This window comes from Vulpes lagopus, chromosome 6 (genome assembly GCF_018345385.1).
Source record: "Vulpes lagopus strain Blue_001 chromosome 6, ASM1834538v1, whole genome shotgun sequence".
NCBI lineage: Eukaryota > Metazoa > Chordata > Mammalia > Carnivora > Canidae > Vulpes > Vulpes lagopus.
Window position 1 is genome coordinate 64,757,001 of NC_054829.1, and position 21,880 is coordinate 64,778,880.

The 21,880-nt window shown below is 34.8% G+C and overlaps 1 protein-coding gene across 2 annotated transcripts in view; it reads left to right on the top strand.

The window, feature by feature from the left end:
- Nucleotides 1-21,880, top strand: part of PRKD1 (protein kinase D1) — a 326,655-nt gene that overhangs the window by 267,484 nt on the left and 37,291 nt on the right. For both annotated transcript variants that reach the window (XM_041759216.1, XM_041759217.1), the window contains exons 5-13: nucleotides 2,037-2,247; nucleotides 2,412-2,489; nucleotides 4,655-4,859; nucleotides 6,349-6,472; nucleotides 8,611-8,688; nucleotides 9,926-10,205; nucleotides 11,300-11,352; nucleotides 13,648-13,720; nucleotides 16,036-16,142. In XM_041759216.1, the coding sequence (XP_041615150.1) occupies nucleotides 2,037-2,247; nucleotides 2,412-2,489; nucleotides 4,655-4,859; nucleotides 6,349-6,472; nucleotides 8,611-8,688; nucleotides 9,926-10,205; nucleotides 11,300-11,352; nucleotides 13,648-13,720; nucleotides 16,036-16,142 (1,209 nt within the window). The remainder of the gene's footprint in view (nucleotides 1-2,036; nucleotides 2,248-2,411; nucleotides 2,490-4,654; nucleotides 4,860-6,348; nucleotides 6,473-8,610; nucleotides 8,689-9,925; nucleotides 10,206-11,299; nucleotides 11,353-13,647; nucleotides 13,721-16,035; nucleotides 16,143-21,880) is intronic.

Consider the following 21,880-nt stretch of genomic DNA (forward strand, 5'->3'; position numbering starts at 1 on the left):
AACCTTAAATTGCTGTTAAATCTTAAGTGCTATTAAAGTCTTAATTTCTGACACTATAAATTATAGAATTTGTGAGTTGTTATTCTGTGCCAAGCACACATGTGTCTATGTGAATCTCACCATTGCCTGAGTATGTGTATAATGCAGTCTCTGGGCCCCTGTGACAGCTAACTTCTCTTCTGTAAACTCACATAACATTTCAAAATTCCATATGTAATCCTGCCTTAAAGGTAATAAAGGAAATGACTTGTAGTTTAAGGCAGTGTTTATGTGAATGTTACCATGTTGGATAAGAAGAAAACATTCAATTTATCAGATTACCTCTTGCTCTTCTAAGTGACTTTGCTCCATGGTATAGTAAATAGTCCTTTGTGAAACTAGTTCTGTTAGCATAGTCTAGAGTTAGGTATCCTAAATTAAGGAAAATAGCTGAAGAGTGATTTGGTCAACTTTTCATAGGATTTTCCAAATCTGGGAACATTTTAAAGTGTGACATCAGGTCAGCTTTTATTCTGAGTATTGAAACTTTCCAACTATGGAAAAATACCAATTTTCATTTTTGTGCTTAAAACTAGCCCGTTAGCTACAGTTACTCAAGAAGGACACATAAAACTGAGACATAACCCTGTGGATTTAATTATTTTTCAATTCCATTGAAGATATTTATTCATTATAGTCATATTCATGATTCTGGTTTGGCAAACCTTTGGCCTATCTTTATAAGCTCCCTAGACTTCTCTGTAAGAATTGAACTTTTCCAGAGTAATTATCCTTTATAGTTTTCTTTTATAGGATTGCAATTATAAATTTAACTGTAGACATAATATCCCTATGTGAAACTTCATCTCAAATTTCTTTTTATTGCAGCTAGTAAGTCTGCAAATTAAAATTTCCCTGTTTGGTAACAAATGGTGCTACCTTTTGGTGCTGAGAGGCATTGAAATGGGTGGAAATTGTACATAAATATGACTTTTTTTCCCATCTTGTCAGTAGCCATTCCAAATCAGAAACTAACTAAGGTAATATAATAAAGGGTCTGGAGGCACACAAATCTAACATTTGACCCAAAAGAATATATTTAAATTGTATGGGCTTAGATACCTTGACCTTAGATAATAAGGCCTATCTTGTGAGGTGCCTTGCACAATGATTACCAAGGCTAGGAGTTTAATAAATGAGATATATAAGTATAAAAAGTGTTAAAAAGTAAGTCAGTGCCTCTTTTATTCTGATAATTACAAAATACACTTATTCTGATCATTACTAAGTACATTTCCATGATATCAACAGCTACATGAAATTGTCCAAAGACACAGAAACCAGTTAATTTTAATTCACTTAATTAAAAAAGAAATCTGAAAAAAATAAAAATAAATCTGTGTACTGAGCTGATTAAATAATTTTAAAATGAGAGACATGAGTACACAGAGATGGAATTATAACCAAACCCCCATATTTGTGTGTTTTGTACAATCCACTAGTTGCTTTGTTTTTTAATTATAAAAATGATAGTATAATTTTAACCCTTCACTTTTATATGGTTGGGGAATAATATCAAGCCGTATTTATTTTTTCTTTGAGGAACTTCAGAGGAACTGTAAGAACTTTTCAGGTGATGTACTATGCAGACCTGCTTGCCTTTTTCTCATCACATGCACGTAATACTTCAGAAAATGTCAATGAAATAACATGTGCAGTGGGATGAAGGACCATTTTGTGTTCGCTTTCAACTTTATACTTCTGTATTGCAACTAATACTGTTACTTTTAAAATCCAATATTTCAAAGTCCTAGAAATCAGGTTCAAATATTCTGATCTCTAATCCTCTTCTTTCCAGACTATAAAAATCAAGTAAGACAAATGAGAAGTAAAGATGATATAAATCACATCAAATAAGAGAAACATAGTTTTAGTTCATTTCCTTGTGGATCAAACCACTAAACAGTAAAACAAAACAATTAAGAAATGTATATATGTATATATAAATCAAGTCATCACTTACATCTTATTATCTTTATTGTACTTAAAACATATAGCAAAAGTCACCATCAGAGTCCTTTATTGGTCGAGAGAAGAGGTCAAATTCTCAGTCATACATTGGACGACCAATTCAGCTCGACAAGATTTTGATGTCTAAAGTGAAAGTGCCACACACGTTTGTCATCCACTCGTACACCAGGCCCACGGTATGCCAGTACTGCAAGAAGCTTCTCAAGGGGCTCTTCAGGCAGGGCCTGCAGTGCAAAGGTAAGGAGGGTCTTGCCACTGGACACTTGTCACCAACCAGACTTTGATCTGGAAAGTAATCCTCATCAATTTGAAATTACTGTTCTTTTTCTTAGTTCACAGCTTCTCTTTATGTTGAATTCTTGTTTTTTTTTTTTTTTTCCTTTTACAATCATTGTGATCAGACTGCAGATTCAACTGTCACAAACGTTGTGCATCAAAAGTACCAAACAACTGCCTTGGCGAAGTGACCATTAATGGAGGTAAGCTGAAGTTCAGTATTCACATCCATGCTTCTTCCCTGTTCAAGAGTGTGTCCATAATGACTTAGCAGAATTTTTTTTTTTTCCTGTTGAGATACTTATGACCAAGCCCAAAGTAAATGACGGGCTCGGTTTGTTCTGTTTTACTGTAGAAAAAGCACTCATCATTGAGTTTTGATAAAAACCAAAAAGCTTTGCTTGATTTTTATGTAGTGCACAGCTAGTACTGAAGACTTGAATGTCCAGAATTTCCTTCATAACTTTTCTTAATAACTCCTTCCCTAGTTTGTTCAGAAATTTACAAAATGTTGGACTGCCTGCAAGTTATAGCTGTCAGTCTCTTTTTCTCCATCCTTCTCATTCCAAACATTGAGACAAAGATTCGTTTTTCTTCCCTGTCAAGGGAGGGAAGAATCAGAGACTGACCCATCAGGAAATAATCACCCACTTCCTTCATCCATTATATGTGTGCTTCTTAACTTGAATCTTTAATAATAATAAAAAGAACTTTATTCAGCCAATTAAAAATATATATTGTTTTTTATATTTGGGAATATTCTTTTGGTAAAACTCTAGCTGTAAAAATTATAAAAATTAACTGTAAACATAAACTTTGAAAAATTAACTCCTAAGAAAAATACCATGTCCTTTCTTCCCAAGTAGTATTCTTAATGGAGTCTTAGCAAAATATTTGACTTAGTACCCCATGCTAACTTTTTCTCTAGACAGTGGACTGCTTTATACCTTCAGTCTAATGTCAGTTTTGTGATTCTTCTGGAGAAAAAAGTCATGGACAGAAAGAAGACCAGAGAAACAAATTGAGTAGTTTGTTGCTAAAACTCTGAAGAATAAACGCTTATCTTTGCTCTAGAACTTTCTTCTCTAGAAGAAATATATGCCTAGAAGAAAAAGGGAAATCTCTCCAGGAAAGCATTCCTAAGCTAGTTTCTGCCTTGAAGATTCATGAATTAGCTGCCAAAATGGAAAGCTTGGCAGTGTTCCCACCTTCTCTGGCATGTGGAATTGACTTTGTTCAGGCCCAGGAAACGTCAGTACGTTCTTGATAACTGGAATGAAGGGGAAACAGTGCAGTTTTTGATATTGTTGATTACTTTGAAATTGCATTTTCCCGTACAGTTAAAAAATCTGGTAAAATGTGAATTTCCCAAGGTTGGCAGGCGAGGTCCCTGATCTATTATCCGGTTTTAAAATAAGTACTCTGTATTAGGAAGTACAGTTGACGCTTGAACAACTCAGGGTTTGGGGACACCAACCCCCCCCCCATGCAGTTGAAAATCTGACTAGAGCTTTTGGCTTCCCCAAAACTTGACTAATAGCTGACTGTTGACCAGAATCCAATTAATAACATAGTTGATTAGCACATATTTTATATTTACACATATTATATATTCTTACAATCAAGTAAGCTAGAGAAAAGAAAATGTTATTAAAATCATAAGGAAGAATATATACATTTACAGTACTGTATTGATCAAAAAAATCTGTGTGTATGTAAGTGGACCTACACAGTTCAAATCCATGTTGTTCAAAGGTCAACTGTAATTATAATTTATTGCATTACCATCAAATGCATGATGACAGGATTCAGTATTACTTCAAATATCAAATATCTTAAGTATTTAAAAGCTGCTGCTTATGTGACCAATGTAATATATTGGAATCCATGATTTTTTTTAATTTTTATTTTTTGGAATCCATGATTTAAAAAGTTACTAGAATAGCAAGAATTAATGACCCTGAGTCTTCTTGCATGTGAAAATTTCCCTCATCCTCCTATGTATCCCTTTTTTCCCACCAGGGCTGTGCTTCTAAAATAGACCAGTTTCCTTCTCACTCATTCCTGGTATCACTTTGCTTCCTAGAACTTTGCCTCTATCCCACCCTTGGCTTCCTGCCATGGCTGTTATGTCTTTTTATGGTTTTAGGCTTAGGGGCATGAAAAAGAAACATCTGCTTGTAAAATATTTTCATCCTCTGATAATTTCAGATACTTGTGAATTAAAACTTAAGAAAGAGAAGATAAATTCTTGAAATAAATATTTTTTTAGAGCTTCCAATTGATATGTTGTAGGATTGCCTGACTCTCTTAAGCCCTGACTCTAGGATTCCAGGCTTATCTTCATGGATGCAAAACAATTTTTTAGATTTGCTTAGCCCTGGGGCAGAATCGGATGTGGTCATGGAAGAAGGGAGTGATGACAACGACAGTGAAAGGAACAGTGGGCTCATGGATGACATGGAAGAGGCAATGGTTCAAGATGCTGAGGTGGTGATGGCAGAGTGCCAGAATGACAGTGGGGAAATGCAGGACCCAGATCCCGACCCTGAGGACTCCAATAGAACCATCAGGTGAGGGCCTCACTCCCAGCCTCACTCCAGCAGGGGGATTTACTTTTTAAGATTCTTTGCTATTTTAATCTTTTGAAAAAGAAATTTAAAGTGTGTCCTTGATTTGATTATGAACTGTAGAGGAACCATAGAGGAGAGCCAGTGGAGTAAGGAGGTCTGGAGCACCTTGGAGAGGTGTAGTTTTGCATCCTTTCCTAGCATTGCCTCTTTCTGTGATCCTTTTTCTTTGGCATGTGAGAGATACTACTATCTGCAAACCACAGGTTTACTACTAAATTAGTTTCTATTCAGAGATCATTGTGTAGACTTGCAAAAATCAGGGGCCAACCACAGTGGACACCATCTATCTTACAGCTGGGCCTAATACAAATATTACGTATGTCTACATCTTACTGTTTTTTATTTTATTTCAGAAGTAATGTGAAATTTTGTATTTGGAGTTTAATTATCTATTTTTCTTGATTACTAGATGATCCCCATTGTTTATATCAGGGATTGGCACACTATGGCCAATGAAGCTGCTGCCTGCTTTGTAATAAAGTTTTATTTGAAATATAGGCATGCAAAAAAATAAAAAAGAAATAAAAAATAAAAGAAATATAGGCACGACCATTCATATTGTCTGTTGCTACTTTTGCACTACAATGGCAGAGTTAAGTATTCTGCAGAGCTTAAGAATGTTTATACCTGGTCCTTTGCAGAAAAAGTTTCCCATTCTCTGTGTTCAAACTTCTGTGTCCTTTTTACAAATGCCATATTTACTGGCAAACTGAAATTGTTCATGAGAGTAGAGTAATAAAATAATTGGATTTTTTTCCATTTAATGGCATAAGAAATATACTGGAAAATATTAGTCTTGTGATGGAACTATCTTTTGAAGGTATACATTTCTGTAGTATCAAGGTGGGGGGGCCTGTTGGGGGAGGTGCTTGCATATATACATAAAGGTTAGGGAAGAAGACAGGAACAGACAAAGACAGAAAGGAAAGGCAAAGAAAGATGAAGAATCAACATAATTCTATGAACAATAGTTATTTAAAAGAGAATTTAAATAACAGATTCTACTTTTTATGAAATTATTCAGACTTAGATTCATGTTGTATGATATTATGCACATGAATAATATTTTGCCTGTAGTATGTGATAAGTAAGCAAATAAGCTTTTATGTGTGATTCTGAATACTGTGGCCTCAGTACACTATGACAGTAATCTATCTGATGTTTACCTGAAAACTGAGCACCATGCAGTTCAACCTAAAAACTAAGGTGATTATTATCCTGCCTCAGGATTCTTAAAGTGTACATGTAAAGTGCCTATCACTCAGAGTAATCCAGATTGTGAACCATAGTATTCTGACAATACATTTCACCAAAAATGGGATGTGAATGTTTTTTGACTTTCACTCTGAAATAGCTGAAATAAGGTTTTGTGCAGGAAAAGATCTGTATCTAAAAACATTTCTCTCCCAAAATATTTTGACTTTTCAAGTCCATCAACAAGCAACAATATCCCGCTCATGAGAGTAGTGCAGTCTGTCAAACACACAAAGAGGAAAAGCAGCACAGTGTTGAAAGAAGGATGGATGGTCCACTACACCAGCAAGGACACACTGGTAAGACCCACAGTCAGCAACTTTCTCTCAGCTTGCTAGCTTTCATGAGAAGAATTGCTAATGCCTTGTCAAGATTGGGGGGACGTGTGAGTTACCAGGAGCAAACCTCTGCTCAGGCATGGCATAGGATTAGGTGGAACCGTGTTAACAGTCTGTGGGTGTCGGATGTAGTTGAGCAAGCAACTGAGTTAGAAAAAAGTGTAGACAGCAGTGTCAGGGAAACAAAGTCATTTAACTCTGTTACTTGAGATGATCTCCAAACAACTCTAATGTCTTCCTGTTATTTTGTAGCAGTCAGAAAAATGACAGTCTGTGCTCCTTTGTGATTCGGAATTTAAAAAAATAACAACACTGCATTTTAGGGAGAGAGGAAATAATGATAACTGTTATATACTTTTAAAATCCTTAATTAAGTCTTCACTTAAAAACTGACCTATTTGGGAAAGCAGTGATCCTGTATTTTATGAGATAAAGGACGACATGTTTTAATTTTTTAAATGTAGTCTGGGGTGTTCACTACTACAGATTTTTCTGATAGGTGATGAATGGGATTGTACATGTGTGTAAGAGAGAAAAAAGTGATCTTCATTTTTGTTGAACTAATTGACATTGGCAACAAGCATCTTTCTCAGTGCTTTCCTCACCACCTCCTATTTGTAGTATCCCCAACATTTCTTTAGATATATAGATACCCATAACCTAATTATTTTATCTATAATATCACTCTTCTCTACTAGAGAGAGATTTACATGACTTACTATAGGAAACACTTGAATATCATCTTCTAGTTATTCCTAGACATGGCATACATACAGCACTTAAAACATATTAAGTGGTTTAAGTATATTTCACTGGTGTAAGATTAGTTGTGAATGAATGAATGAATGAATGAATACATAAATAAATAAATAAATAAATAGATAGATAGATAGATAGATAGATAGATAGATAAATAAATAAATAAATAGTTGTGGATGAGACCAAGAATACTAGTAGGGCTTTTTGGTCTAAAAGATATTTATTTATTTATTTATTTATGTATTTATTTATTCATTCATTCATTCATTCACTCATTCATTTATTATGCAGGGAGCCCAATACGGTTCTCAATCCCAGGACCCTGGAATCAGGCCCTGAGTGGAAGGCAGACTCTTAACCCTGAGCCCACCCAGGCGTCCTGGGCTTTTTGGTCTAAAAAGATGAGTACACAGGCACACGCACACACACACACACACACACACACACACACACACCCTAAAATCGTGGAGCATATATGCAGGCTGAACAAGGATCTTATCACCAAATCATGGAAGTTTAGATCTGTAGTGAACTTAAGAGAAGGTAGAAATTCATGCATTCTCCTGACTTTGAGTTGGAGTCATGGAGTCAGACTTGACTCAAACCCAACAAAATATTCTCTAGTTCTTCTGTAATATTCAGAATTCTTCCATCTCTAATGGTTGCCAGAAGACTTAACTAGATAAGCATGGAATTCCTTATGTTCTGAAATAATGAGTATACATAAATTTTACATCTCTTAATATCTCATTATCTCTTATATCTAATCCTTTTTCTTTTATTACAACTACAAATCCACCTCTAGCTCTGCAAGCAGGCAAATACATTTTAAAATAGAAATAATTAGGTGTGCTTGACTGGTGCAGTAGGTTAAGTGTCCCACTCTGGGTTTTGGCTTAGGTGGTGATCTTATGATCATGAGATCAAGCTCCTTGGGCTCTGTGATCAGCAGGGAATCTGCTTCAGTTTCTCTCTGCCCCTCCCCACTGTGTGCTTGCACTCTCTCTCTAAAATAAAATAAAAAATCTAAAAATGGAAATAAAAAATAGAAATATTTACTATGCATGCACTGTCAGGCACTGCAATGGGTACAAACATATTATCTCCTTTATTACTCCTAACTCTCTGACATAGTTGTAGAAACTTATCACAAAATTGATAGTCATCTTCCAGAGTCTAAAATTAAGCGTGAGTCTTCCTGGTCCAGTGCCCATGAACTTCCCACCATCAGATCTTGTGTTTCCATTGAGAACATGTTTTGGTTTTATCATTCTTATCATTTTTTTCATCTTGATAGTTTTTAAATTTTTAAAAGGTCCTAAATCTAACCTCTATTTCAGCGGAAACGGCACTATTGGAGATTGGATAGCAAATGTATTACCCTCTTTCAAAATGACACAGGAAGCAGGTACTACAAGGTAAGGGTGGCTCTTGCCTTGATTGGAGTCTCCTGCCCCCTCTTGTCTTCTCAGGGGAATATAGGGTATCAGGAATGCCAACTATGTCTAACAGACATGACTGTGTTGGGCTTGCTTCAAAAGATATTTTTCTGTAGTTTACAAATTTGGGGGGAATCAGGTTGTGACCCCAAGTTAGTCATTTGTGGATTTCAAATCTCCCTGAGGAGTGCTTCTGGCCCCATGAAACGGCAATGAGGAAGAGGAAGTTTAATTGAGTATATTAGATATGTGTCAACTAGAAATTCAAGGTCCATCAGATGAGCTACAAGAAAATTCTTGAAATCCACTACATCCAGCTTTTTTTTATTCCATCTATATAGTCTTGCAGCACATTACCCAGTGGGTTAAGAAACATTGTATGATGCCTCCATGCATTGCCAATATTCATAAGGAACACTTTCCTCTAGAGAAAAATTCGGCAGCAGTTTCCATTTTGTCTCTCTACATGAAATAATACAGATGTCATGTAATGTATCACCTAGTAAAATATGGTTCCAAAAGAAGTTCATAGTGAAAACAGTATATACTTGCTCCTTCAAATTAATGCAGCCTCAGCCATAGTTGATGTGACTTATCATGTATACTTAACACAGCTTTAATAGAAAAAGGAAACCTCATTATATTTTAAATTGAAAATTTATTTTAAAAGTTATTATTTCTTAGTCACTCCGTACCTCTAGGTAGACAATATGGTGATTAATTTTTTCAACTATCAAAATTGTCTTAAAAGCAGTGCTTTTAAAACCAATCTCTGTGGTCTACCTCACTAAAACTGCTCATTTGGCTATATTATTATATTAACATCTATTGAATCAAATTATATGATTCATTTTCAGTGTCTAAAAGGATAGTTAAAACTTAGAAACAGCCATGCATATCCAAGTGCATTTCAAAAGCTTTGTGATTCTACTGGACAGTTATAAAAATTAATCATTTATATTCTTAGATCTTGATGCAGGTTCAAAATAATTACTCCTATTCATACTTTTTCTTGCCATATGAACATAGTAAAAAAGTCACTTGAATTTTTCTGGCAAGAGGAAATGATAAAGTTTCTCCTAATAAAGGTATTTTGCAATTTCATATGAATGATGGCTATTTGAGGTGTCATTTGTCACATGTACCTAGCATGAATTTTATTTAAAAGTTTACATACTTTTGATAAACTGCAGTTATTACATTCTTTCTTTCACAGGAAATTCCTTTATCAGAAATTTTATCTCTGGAACCAGCAAAACCTTCAGCTTTAATTCCTAATGGGGCCAATCCTCATTGTTTTGAGATCACTACAGCCAATGTAGTGTATTACGTGGGAGAAAACGTGGTCAATCCTTCCAGCCCACCACCAAATAGCAGTGTCCTCACCAGTGGCGTTGGTGCAGATGTGGCCAGGATGTGGGAGATGGCAATCCAGCATGCTCTCATGCCAGTCATTCCCAAGGGCTCGACTGTAGGTTCAGGAACCAACTCACACAGTGAGTCTGCTCCAGTTTTGTGTCTGTAGAACAATTGAAGAGAGCCTCTTTGGGGATGACTTATTTTTTGAGTAAAAATAAGTAAAATAAAATAAGTAAAAATAATTCTTAAATAGAAGCTGCTACACCAGCTAAGATATCTCATTAAATTACCCTATTTTATTGTTTTCTTTATGTGGAAATTTGAAGAAATTCATGGAAACCATATCTATTAGGCAATAGAAACCTAGAGCTGTTGGTCATAAAAGAAGGAATAATCTAGTTAGCTTGAGTTTGATCTGGAATGCCAGTGTTGTTATTTGCATGTTCCTTCCAAACCACCTAACATGGTACACTGTGCAGGATATTTGGTGTGCAGAATACTTGGAAATTCTTGATAATTGTCTCCTGAGAAGAAATGTGTGTTCATTAGTAGAATGAGACAGATTTTACCAAAATGCAACCATGATCAAGTGTTGAGGATGAATTTTAAAAAGATATTTTAGAGGAATATCTATGTAAAAATGTGTGATTTTTAAATTTCATAATGGCTATTAATAACAAAGCCTATGGGGGAAAAGCCTATTTTTTATATATCAGTATGTTGTCTGGTGATCGATCACAACTTTTCAGTTGATGTGTAAACCAGTGTTTACATTGGTATAATTGTATACAATGTATAATCGTATACATTGGTATAATAAATAGATTATATATCTTTATTTGGTGCTAAGCATTTTACATGAGGTCTCTATTTTAATACCTAAAACAACCCTTACAGGTGGATGCTAATGATTTACCTGTGTTACAGGGGAGGAAATCAGGCCATAGAGAGATTAGGTTGTCGTAGCCTTACCAGAGCTATGAAACGGCAGCCAGCATTTCACCCAAGGCTTCATGACTTCAGACTCTAAACTGACAAAATACTGTTTTTCAAAGCCAAGTACAGAGTAAATCTGTAATTGTGAAAGAAAGAAATATTCTAATGAACATTTTCCTGGAAACATTTAATTGCTATAATGTAAAAACAGCCCTGCAGCTTGATTAGTAAGCATGTATCTATTTTGCTGTTACTTTTCTTACTTCTTTTGTGTATTTTTTAACATGTATTTCAGGGGATATTTCTGTGAGTATTTCGGTATCAAATTGCCAGGTTCAAGAAAATGTGGTAAGTATGCACCTACTAATATAAAACTTGGTAATGTGATGTTTTTTTTTTACTGGAAAATAAGAATATCCTAAAATACCTGTTTATTTACCTAATATTTTAATTTTTCAGTATTTTCTAGAAAATAAAGTAGGTCTGTTTGGATATTTTTCTTCCATAAGATTTTGGAAACACTACATTATGTGTTTTTTAAAGTTATTTTCTATATTCTGTAGTGTGGAGGGCTAAATACCTATTATTCATCTCAGGTGAACAATTATAATGTAGTGACTGATTTTTCCCATATTTGCACACCTTGGTATTGGAATTTTAATGGTCTATTATAACACAACACCAAACAAAGTAAAGTCTTTTAGTTGCACAAGTAGCTTAAATATGCCTTTACTCTCATTCCTTGATTGCTACCTAGGAGTGTTGTCTTGTGACTAAGAGTTGTAAATGTTTTTAGAGTCACTTGTCCATATCAAGAAGACCTCAGAAAACTGCATAAATCATAATGTTTTATGAGTCCATATTCTAATGCCCTAGTCAGCTGTGCCACATAACTCCATCTTTTTGACTCAGTTTTTGAAAATTATAGATATTTTATGAAATAATTTATTGTACTTTGTCGCGATATATAGCCAAAATGTAGTAAAGCTTTTCCTACTCCATCCTGTGACTCAGACCTTTTGCTCTCTTTTGTCTACTCTAACTATGACCAAAAGCAAAATGTTTACTTACACTAATGTGAGTTTGATTTTTAAGGAATAAAATCCATGAAACTGTTCATCAGTAGTTATAGCTTTGCAGCCTTTGCTAAATTAGCATAAAGTAAACTGAAAACCAAAACTGCTTTGAAGAAAATTAGGAAAACTTCATAGTAAAGGTTAGTTGTATTCTTATGCTGTCAATCTTGAAATACATTTCTAAACACTTGCACATTCCAGTTGCTCATGCTCAGCCAGAGAAGACTTTGGGAAATAAAAGTTAATCTATATACCTCTTGGAAAATTCTAGATACCTGTCAGGTTGTTCTACCCTGTTCAGCCATTACTGTCCACTGAAAATTTGGGGTGCACCTTTGAGCCATATGAAAAAGATGGAGCAGCTGGGACTCAAAATACTGGAACAGTATTAATTTGTTTTATTGTCTCCAGACAACCTTGAACTCACCCCCATGAATACTCTGAAGGGTTAACAGAATGGAGACAACTGGTAGTTGTTTTATAGGGAGGGACACAAAGGAAATAATAAGAGTGAATAGGATATGATGTAAGATGTAAGAGGGTAGGATTTGATGTAAAAGGGCTCCTTTTCTTTTTTTCTTTTTTAAGATTTTATTTATCCATTCATGAGAGACACAGAGAAAGAGAGAGAGGCAGAGACACAGGCAGAGGGAGAAACAGGCTCCATGCAGGGAGCCCGATGTGGGACTCGATCCCCGGACTCCAGGATCACGCCCTGGGCCAAAGGAGGCGCCAACCGCTGAGCCATCCGGGCTGCCCAGGGCTCTTTTTCTGAAAGGACAAAGAGTATAAGAGTAGAGGATAGGCAGAAAGTTCACTATGATATAATAAGAACACATGAAAAGAAAAGTATTGCTTGTGTTTTCATGAGTGTAATCATCAAATCAGAGACTGTAAGACAGATTAAAACATAATGCTTTATTTAGCAATTTTTATCTCAAAGAGAAAAGACTAGACATCTGGATCCTGTGACCTCCAGAAGTAATAAAAATGGAAGAGTTTAGCTGCCTCGTAGATGAGAACTTCACAATAGATTGTCATCCTTTTATGATATCTCCAGCTCACTCACAGTGATTTAGCCCATTGAGGTTAGATTTACCTGGGTATGGATGGTTGATAAAGAAGCATCCTCACCATCCTAGCCATAGTGAAGTGATTAGAATCATGACTTACACAGACATGTGATTGGGACTGATGATTATTTAACCTGAAATTTCTAAATAACCATCCCAACAAGCAAATCTCTTTTTGAATATTTATAGTAAGTAGCATAGTATAGTTTTAAGTCTTACTTCTCTCTGTTAAAGCATATTTGACTGAACATCACTAAACCTCTGATGCTTAAGAGCCAAATAGTTTGTAAAAAACATTACACTATTAAATTAATCAGAGTGTGCTTTGAATTCTATAATGATACTGCACATTTCATCTAGCATTTACAATCTCACTGTTTACGTTAAAATATCTAATAATATTTGTGATATATATAACATAATTATATAAAACTTGCCAGGATTAATGTTTTGTCCCACTTCATGTTTGTTTTTCATTGGACTTGCACCTGCAGGACATCAGCACAGTATATCAGATTTTTCCTGATGAAGTACTGGGTTCTGGGCAATTTGGAATTGTTTATGGAGGTAGGTTAGTTCACTAGTATTTTCATTGACATAGAATTTTAACTGCTTGTATTTAGAACAGTAAGATCTCCAAGGACAATATAAAAGACAAGGCCTATGTACATATATCTCTCTGTGTTTTACCTTTTCAGAAATTTCTCTTGAGATAGTCACTATCAGGAAAACTGGGTCTTTCCATCTTGTAAAAGAAGTTTTTCTAGTCCTAAAAAACTTCTTTTCTTAATTATTAACAAAGTCTATACATGATACTGGTTAAATATTGGTTTATTTAGACAAACTGTTGAGAAGCAAGGGAGTTATAATTTTTAAAATAATTAGTTCCATTTCCTTTTAGCACATTTTACCAGAACTTTACCAAAATCCATTCACATAACTAGACAAATCTTTTAATTCTAATATTCATGACAGCGTATTTCATTAAGGTTGTCATTTTTTACGTTTTTGAAATGAAGTACTAAATTCTTATCTTTTTTCTTATTGTCAAGCTATTTGGTAGATTTATGATTTCTAACCTCTGCTGTTTTTGATTCTGGCCAATTCAATTATATTGTTCAAGTCTTTAAGAAACATTTAATATTTATGTTTTACCTGTCCTATAAACTGACATCACAGCTTGTAGTTCCTGGATATAATCAGTTAAAAAATTATCTTTTTTTTTTGTGAGGCAGGAGGGCTCTGAAATTATCACAATGCCTCAGTCAGTATTATTTATGATAGTATAATATGTGCTTTATTAGTGAAAAACTGATTAAGTTATGTTCTGTCCTAAAAAATGATTTTGGCAGCACCTGGCTGGCCCAGTCAGTAGAGCATGCTACTCTTGACCTTGGGGTTGTGAGTCCGAGACCCACATTGGGCGTGGAGTTTACTTAGAAAAAATTAAAAAATAAGAAGTAAGTTTGATTCTTATAAAATGCTCAAATGATAATTTTTGATGGAAAAACCCACCAATGAATCAGCAGACACTGTGTTTTTTGTTAATGCGTTAACAGTTAACAGTGCTACACAGAGTATTGCTCTACAGTATAATAGTTGCTTGCAAAACAAAAAGCCATGTGATATAGAACATAGTAAATATACATAACTGCACAGAGTATGGGGTGAAAAATGAGGTTGGAGAGAACAGAAGGTGCCAGATAATTTGTACTACCCAGCACTGACAGACCAGGCCCAGGTGGAGGCCTCCATAAGGAAACTGAAAAGTTAAGACTGGACACATTGGGGATGAAATAGATGAGAACAGCTATCCGAAGAGAGGTCAAGTACTGTAAACAGTAACAAATGATTGGAGACGAAAGAAGAGAGTAAAATCAGTTTGAACAGAGATTGCAGTGGGTCAAAGAGTAAGTGATGTCAAGGAAGTAGGGAATGAAAACAGGACGATCTGGTAGTGAAGGAAGGAGGAGTCAGAAGGAAGTCAGAGGAGTCAGAGGAAGAATGAGAGTGGAGTGTAGGGGGAAAGAACACCAGATTTACAACAAATGTCGATACAGAATTTCAGGTGAGTTTGTATGTGGAAAAAAACTTGAGGAATTAGGTCAATTTTTATGTTTTAATTTTCATATTTATTTAACACTTCTGTATTCTGTACCTACTATAGTATAGTAGTGTAGTAGTTAAGAGCTCAGGGGTACCCTAGAGACTCACTAAAAAGTTTGTTGTGAGGCTTAAATGAGATGTAATGTATGTAAAAGACCTATCGTGTGATGACAGTGGTGACAATGAAGTGATGATAATGAAGGTTTCCAGAGTGTGTATAATTATCTGGACACTGTGTGCACCTTACACGTCTTATTTCGCCTAATGCTCACAACAACCTTACCTTTGAACATGAGAAACCTAAAACTCAGCAGCCTTAATGATTTGTGCAGGGTCACAGAGCTAGTAAGCGAGAGACAAGACTTTTTATTCTTTCCATTATAACCTGCATGGGTTTATCAGGACTCTATGCTTTCTTAAGGAGAGCATTTTGCTGGTGGTATAAGATTGTCTATATTAAGTAGCTCAATATCCTGTTTCTAAAATGTTTATTTTTATGAGAAAATATCAGGTTGTTGATATATATATATATAGCTTTTAATTCCCACTTTCGTGTTCTAATTTGTGGTTAATTTTATAGTACATAATTGATTTAGAATAGTGGAGCTAAGAAATGAAACCTTTATGGATAGAAGTCAGTGCTCATTAGAAATGTTAATTTATTCAGTGAAATATTTTTATAATTCCCAAAATCGTCTTTGTAAATTCTGGTGTTCTTTAATATTGATGGTATTTAATAACACCATACTAATATTCTCCCCTTTTTTATTTTAAAGGAAAACATCGTAAAACAGGAAGAGATGTAGCTATTAAGATCATTGACAAACTCAGATTTCCAACTAAACAAGAAAGCCAGCTTCGTAACGAGGTTGCAATTCTACAGGTACTTCTTTGTTTTTCATTTGGGGTCTCTAAAATACTCCCTCAACTTCTGCAAAACAGAGAAAAAAGTTATTCCGGTATCTGCAGCATAGATTTTTGGGACCACTTTAAAATAACTGGAAAGGCAACTCGAGCATCAGACTACTGCCTGGGTAGTATCTCTCCTGAGTCTGGGCAGCAGTTGTTCTTTTTTCATGTACTTAATTCTGGGTTTTAATATATTATTAATGCTCACTAAATGGGTAATGTTTCAGCTTTTGCTCAGAGTGGACATGCTGAGACCATTTTGTTTTACATTATAAATGACCTTATCTTCATAAGCATTCCTCCTTTATGCTGTGATAATTATATGAATTGAGTACGGAACTGTCATCATATCAAGTACATGAGTAGTATATGCCTGAGAATCAGATCATCTTGGTATTGTTAATGTCCTTTTTGTCCTTTAGTACTGAGCATGTTACTTAACTCCTTTCATTAACAGTAATCCCTTTTTCAAGCCAGATATGTTAGTCAAAGGTATTATGTGGTACATATAATTTTTGTAACCATTAAAACTTTTTCCATAGACTAAAAGGAAATTGAGCAACTGTTTTCTAAATGTGGTCAGCCTAGCTATTCAGTCTAGTAGCTATTCAGTCTAGACAATTAGGCCATTGATAAATTTCCATTTTTTATATATCCACTATAATTCTCTACTTGTACAAGCTGGTCATAATTTCTAATTCCTAGCTTCATTGAATAATTTTCATTTGAACATTGCTAACAAAACAAAACAGATTGCATTTCTTCATTTATTGTTTCATTTAACTGCCATTTATTGAGTTTCATAAAATAAAAAGTTGAAAAAGTTGCAGTTTTCTGCCCTAAAGGAGCTCATGTGCACAGACAACCAAAAATAATGCCTGCTATACATAGAAAAATAACATAGACTTTTCTGGGACTCAGAATTTCTGAAGATGGTGTTTTTGTGCTTTTGGACAACTATGTAACACAGAGAACTACCACAGTATTCTCTGTTTTCCTGGGGAAGATGATAACCACGCCTCTGATGATGCCAATTTCATAGATTCATAGCTTAGTGCTTGCTAATCAGTTACCAAAAAAGATTTTTTTTTTTAGAAAATTCTTAACTTGGCAGCATTGAGCCGTAAATGACGTCTGAAATCTTTATAAATGACATCATGCCAAACCTGGCCCCTGCTCTCCCAGTCTCCACTCCCAAGAGGTGTCCTGAAGGCAGATCGTTTGCAACATGCCAACCTCCAGACTGGCATATGTACAGAGACATTTATCCTTCCTTACCAGACATGAGAGAAGCTTCCTGGCTAACGTGGCTCTGTCACTCTACATTTTATTGTGGTGGCAGAGAATGATTGGATAGAGGTTGTAGGTCTAATATTCCGTGTCTAGGCCCTGTAATTGCTTTCCTGAGCCTGTTTGTAGGTATCAGCTGCTAACTCCATAGTGAGGTAGAAAAATAAAATACCCTTGAGCATAAACTGCCTCCCACCTCCTCTTCTAAAAGAATAGATGCAATCAACAACTCAAATGCAATAAACAGACATTTGGCAAAATTTTCATTATGGTTTTCCAAAAAAATGTTTGTTTAGATTGAAAGTCAAGTTCTGCCTCTTGGGCATGTGGAGAGCTTGAACAGTTCTCATATTATGGCCTGGAATCTCAAAAATTCTCTTCACCTATCACTCATCCCCACTGTCCCTATCCATTCTTCACTTTATTCATGAAACTCCTATTAATTGAGTACATATCATGAGCTAAGCACTATCCTAGGTCCAGTGAATACAGTTGGGACAAGATACACAGACCCTTTTTGTTGTGGATCTTTTTTTTTTTTTTTTTTATTCCAGGTGGTTTTATTAAAGCACAGGGACAAAACTCATGGACGGAGAGAGCTGCCGGTTGTCATGGGTCTTAATTTGAATGACTCAGCTATACCTTCAGTCAGATGTTTGCAACTTATTTATGTGTTGAATTTTCATCAAATAACATGTACCATGAGTCTTACTAAGTCTTGGCTTAATTGTGTGCATGTACGGAATTCAGGAGTTCATAAGTTATTATAAAGTTGCCAATTGTTTCAACTTTGTTCATCAAAAATAAGGGTCTCATCCTTTCTCCCAGCTGAAGCAGATGAAAAAAAAAACAAACTTTTAAACCTTTTCACCATTGTCTGATTCATCAGGCTCTTCGGAAAGATTATAATTCAATATGCAGAGGCAGTGAAGTTCAAGCTCACCTCCTTTGAGTCTTTGCTCAGATGTCATCCAGTGTCTAAGTATCATTCTTACCTCATTTAAAACTACATTCACTCAAACCCCCTCCCATCCCTGCCTCTGTACCTCTCTTACTCTAATCTGTGTTGTTTTTTTCTTCCATAGGACTTACCACCTTCTACTCTGTTATAGAATTTCATTTATTGTATTTGTTGTATGTTTCTCTCCCTATCCCCAACCCCAACCCCTTCACTAGAATATACACAGGTGGGTAGATATTCTTTTGCTTATTGATATATCCCAAACACCAGAAACTGTTCCTGGCACACATTACGTATTTAACAGATATTTGTTGAATGAATATTTATTGAATTAAAATTGTGCATAAACACCATCCTGTCACATAAAATGGCCTACATAGTATGCAACCAGGTAGGGGAAGTCTAAGCTGCATTTGTTATTAATGGTTAATTGGTTGGTTAGTTAAGGATTAACTCTGGTTAATGGGTGGGGTTTGTTCTTTGAAAACCCTCATAGCCTCATTTTATATTTCTTATCAAAAGTAAGAATTCTTAAAAAAAAAAAAAAAAGTAAAAATTCTTTTTGGACCTGAAAAGACAAAGTAAAGTGGTAATGGGGATAGAGAATGGGGGTTAGAATTCTCACTAACTGTTATGTTCAGAAAAAGTAACATCATTGAAATTAACTGGACAGTGAGGAAAGTTTTATTTTACTAATTTTGAGGAACAGAATTCTGTTGCTCTGGATATAAATGTGATTCCTAGAAGCATTTGGTATCCTCTTCCTTGTGGTCCCCTATTTACGAAATCTGGAGTTCTAGTTAATGGTTGTACTTGGTGTCTCATGAGTCCTTCCCAGTCCCCTTCCTCCTGATTCTATAGAAGTGGCAGTGTGGGCTGAGGCAGAAATCCCTGCTCCTGCAGCTCTCCTAGTCCTCTGGTCACATTCTGATTTGTTTCTGTTGTTTGTAAAAAAGCACCTTTGCTCATAGCAGACTTCAAAGTCATGTAAATATGGAATATGTGAAACAGTAGAATTCTTTCTTTGTTCATTCTCTCCTTTCTGTATAACCTACATCAAGGCTTTCCAAAATCTGATTCAGTTACTAGAAAACTAAGCTCTTCACATATTTTTGAATAGTTGAAAAATTAAAGCAAATGTGAATCTTACAGCCTAGATATCTCTTACATAGATCATTTCAAATAGCCCTGTTTTCATTAGGTGTAAATAGTTCATCATTATTATTATGTTTCAAAAGAATGTTAATTAATGTAGATGGCAAATGTTTCATAAAATCCCCAAGGGATCCTACTTATATTATTATTTTTAAAGTTGGATCTTGATTTTTTTTAAGAAAAGTAAATTTGAAATTATTTTCTTTTCTATTCATGAAAACAAAATAAGATTGTTGTTTGATGATTAGGGATATCACAGAAAACTGACCTTTTGCAAGGAGATACAACTATATCTTATAAAACTTAGAAACTTAAAATCTAGAGCAAATAATAGTGGTATGATATATTTAATACACTTCATCAACACAGACTTGTTCAGTCAGAATTATAACACTAGCACTTCTGTTTATGATACAATGTGTGAAAGCATTTTGGAATTTAAAAAGGACTGAATATAGAATACATAATATAGAAAAAATACCTAAAAATTTTATAAGCCATAAATTAAATGTATCCCCTTGCACTTACCTCTAAAATGACCTCTATTATTCTGGTTTCTCTGCGATGAGGCACTCCTCTTCCCATTTAAGTGTTTCTTAACTTAAAACAAAAGCAACAACCAAATGTGGTCTTTATTTGTCTAGGCTGCCTTGCACAGGTGCATCCGGTCCTCCCTTTTGTATAGTAGCACTTTAGATTTGTGCTCTACTCTTCTTTCCATTCCTGTTCATAAATTCCTTTGTCTTTAGTTTCTACACCTTTCTTAAAGAAAGTGAGAGGTCCTTTTGCCACCCTCTTGTTTTCTACTTCTGCCCACCTATCACCTTTTGGCTATTTTTCAATCTTTACCCAGCTTCACTAATCTCAGTCCTTACATAGCATGGATCATTTGCTCCCTGACTCCCATACTTAGAAGATCCAAGATCCTGTTTCAAATTCCCTGCTAGTTCCTCCCACCTTCTTCTTGAACTTCTTTTTTTCATCTAAATGGATTATGCTAATGTGAGACTCATTCCCAGAGTGAGGTCATCCACTTTAAGAGTGTCCTTTGTCATCCCTTCCCAGGTCATTCCTTGATTTATCTTTTGAGTTCTCATCTTCCACAGGCACTTGAGTCTCATATTTTTTACCTTAGGACATCTCCACTTTGCTGTGACAATCTCACCCCAAACCAACCGGCCTGAAACCAGACACAATCCTAATGTCTTTCCCTGCAAGATACTCTCTCCCTAACTTTGTGTTTTCATTCTTCCAGTTTCTAAGGCAAGAAACTTTTCCTCAATTTATAAAAATAGTAAGTCAATCATCAGTACCTGTGAAGTACTTCCCTTCTTTTATACAAAGGAATGTACTGAGTCTCTGGGCCATATAAAAATGAATGAAACCATTTAAGATGTATATCATCTATCTAGGCTGTCAGGTATAAGTAACTACAAGTCAGGATAGCTGTGAAAGCATAGTGAAAGAAATCATGGGCTATGACTGAGGCCAGGTTATTGGAATCAAGGAGAGCTTACAAGAGAAATATGACATTGTTGAAGTTTTGAAAGATTCATAGGTTTTGATAACCAAAGACATGTTGGAAAGGGTTATTAGGCTGAGGGGCCACCTTAGTAAAATAAATATTCTATGAAAAAATGAGTAGAAAAATTTAGCTCGTTTTAGAAGAGTTGCTTTCAAACATTTCATGTATCCTCAGAAAGAATTCTAAAAAACATACCTGATTGTATATTTTTAGGATGACAGCTAGAACTATTTTATCAGACACTTAAAGAGTTTTAATTTTGTACTATATTAAAAATATTGATATTTAAAAATAAGACTATTATATAACTCCTTTAAATGTATGCATTAGAATCTAAATGTTGTAGACATTGAGATTCTTTACCAATTATTTAAAAAAATATATGAATGGGCTCCTCTTTGACAATATAATTCACAACATACCTTGTTTTCTTTGAATATATTTTACTTTTCCTACAAAATTTTATTGCAATGTAATGCATTTTTTTATACCTGAAAGTCTTTTATCAGTGTCCCCTTTCATAATTATTTACAATAAAAATAAGGGCATATTTTAAATTTCTTGATTACAACACTTCAGTAAGTGTTTAAGGCATTCCTTCGGGTTCAGTTCTCATTACAGTTAATAGTAAAAGCTTTATTCTGTAAAATTTTATCTATACTTGTTAAGCATAAAAAAAATGTTACTGAAAATACACTATTTATTGAGATTGATTTTTTTTAAGATTTTATTTATTTATTCATGAGAGACACGGAGAGAGAGAGGAAGAGACATAGGCAGA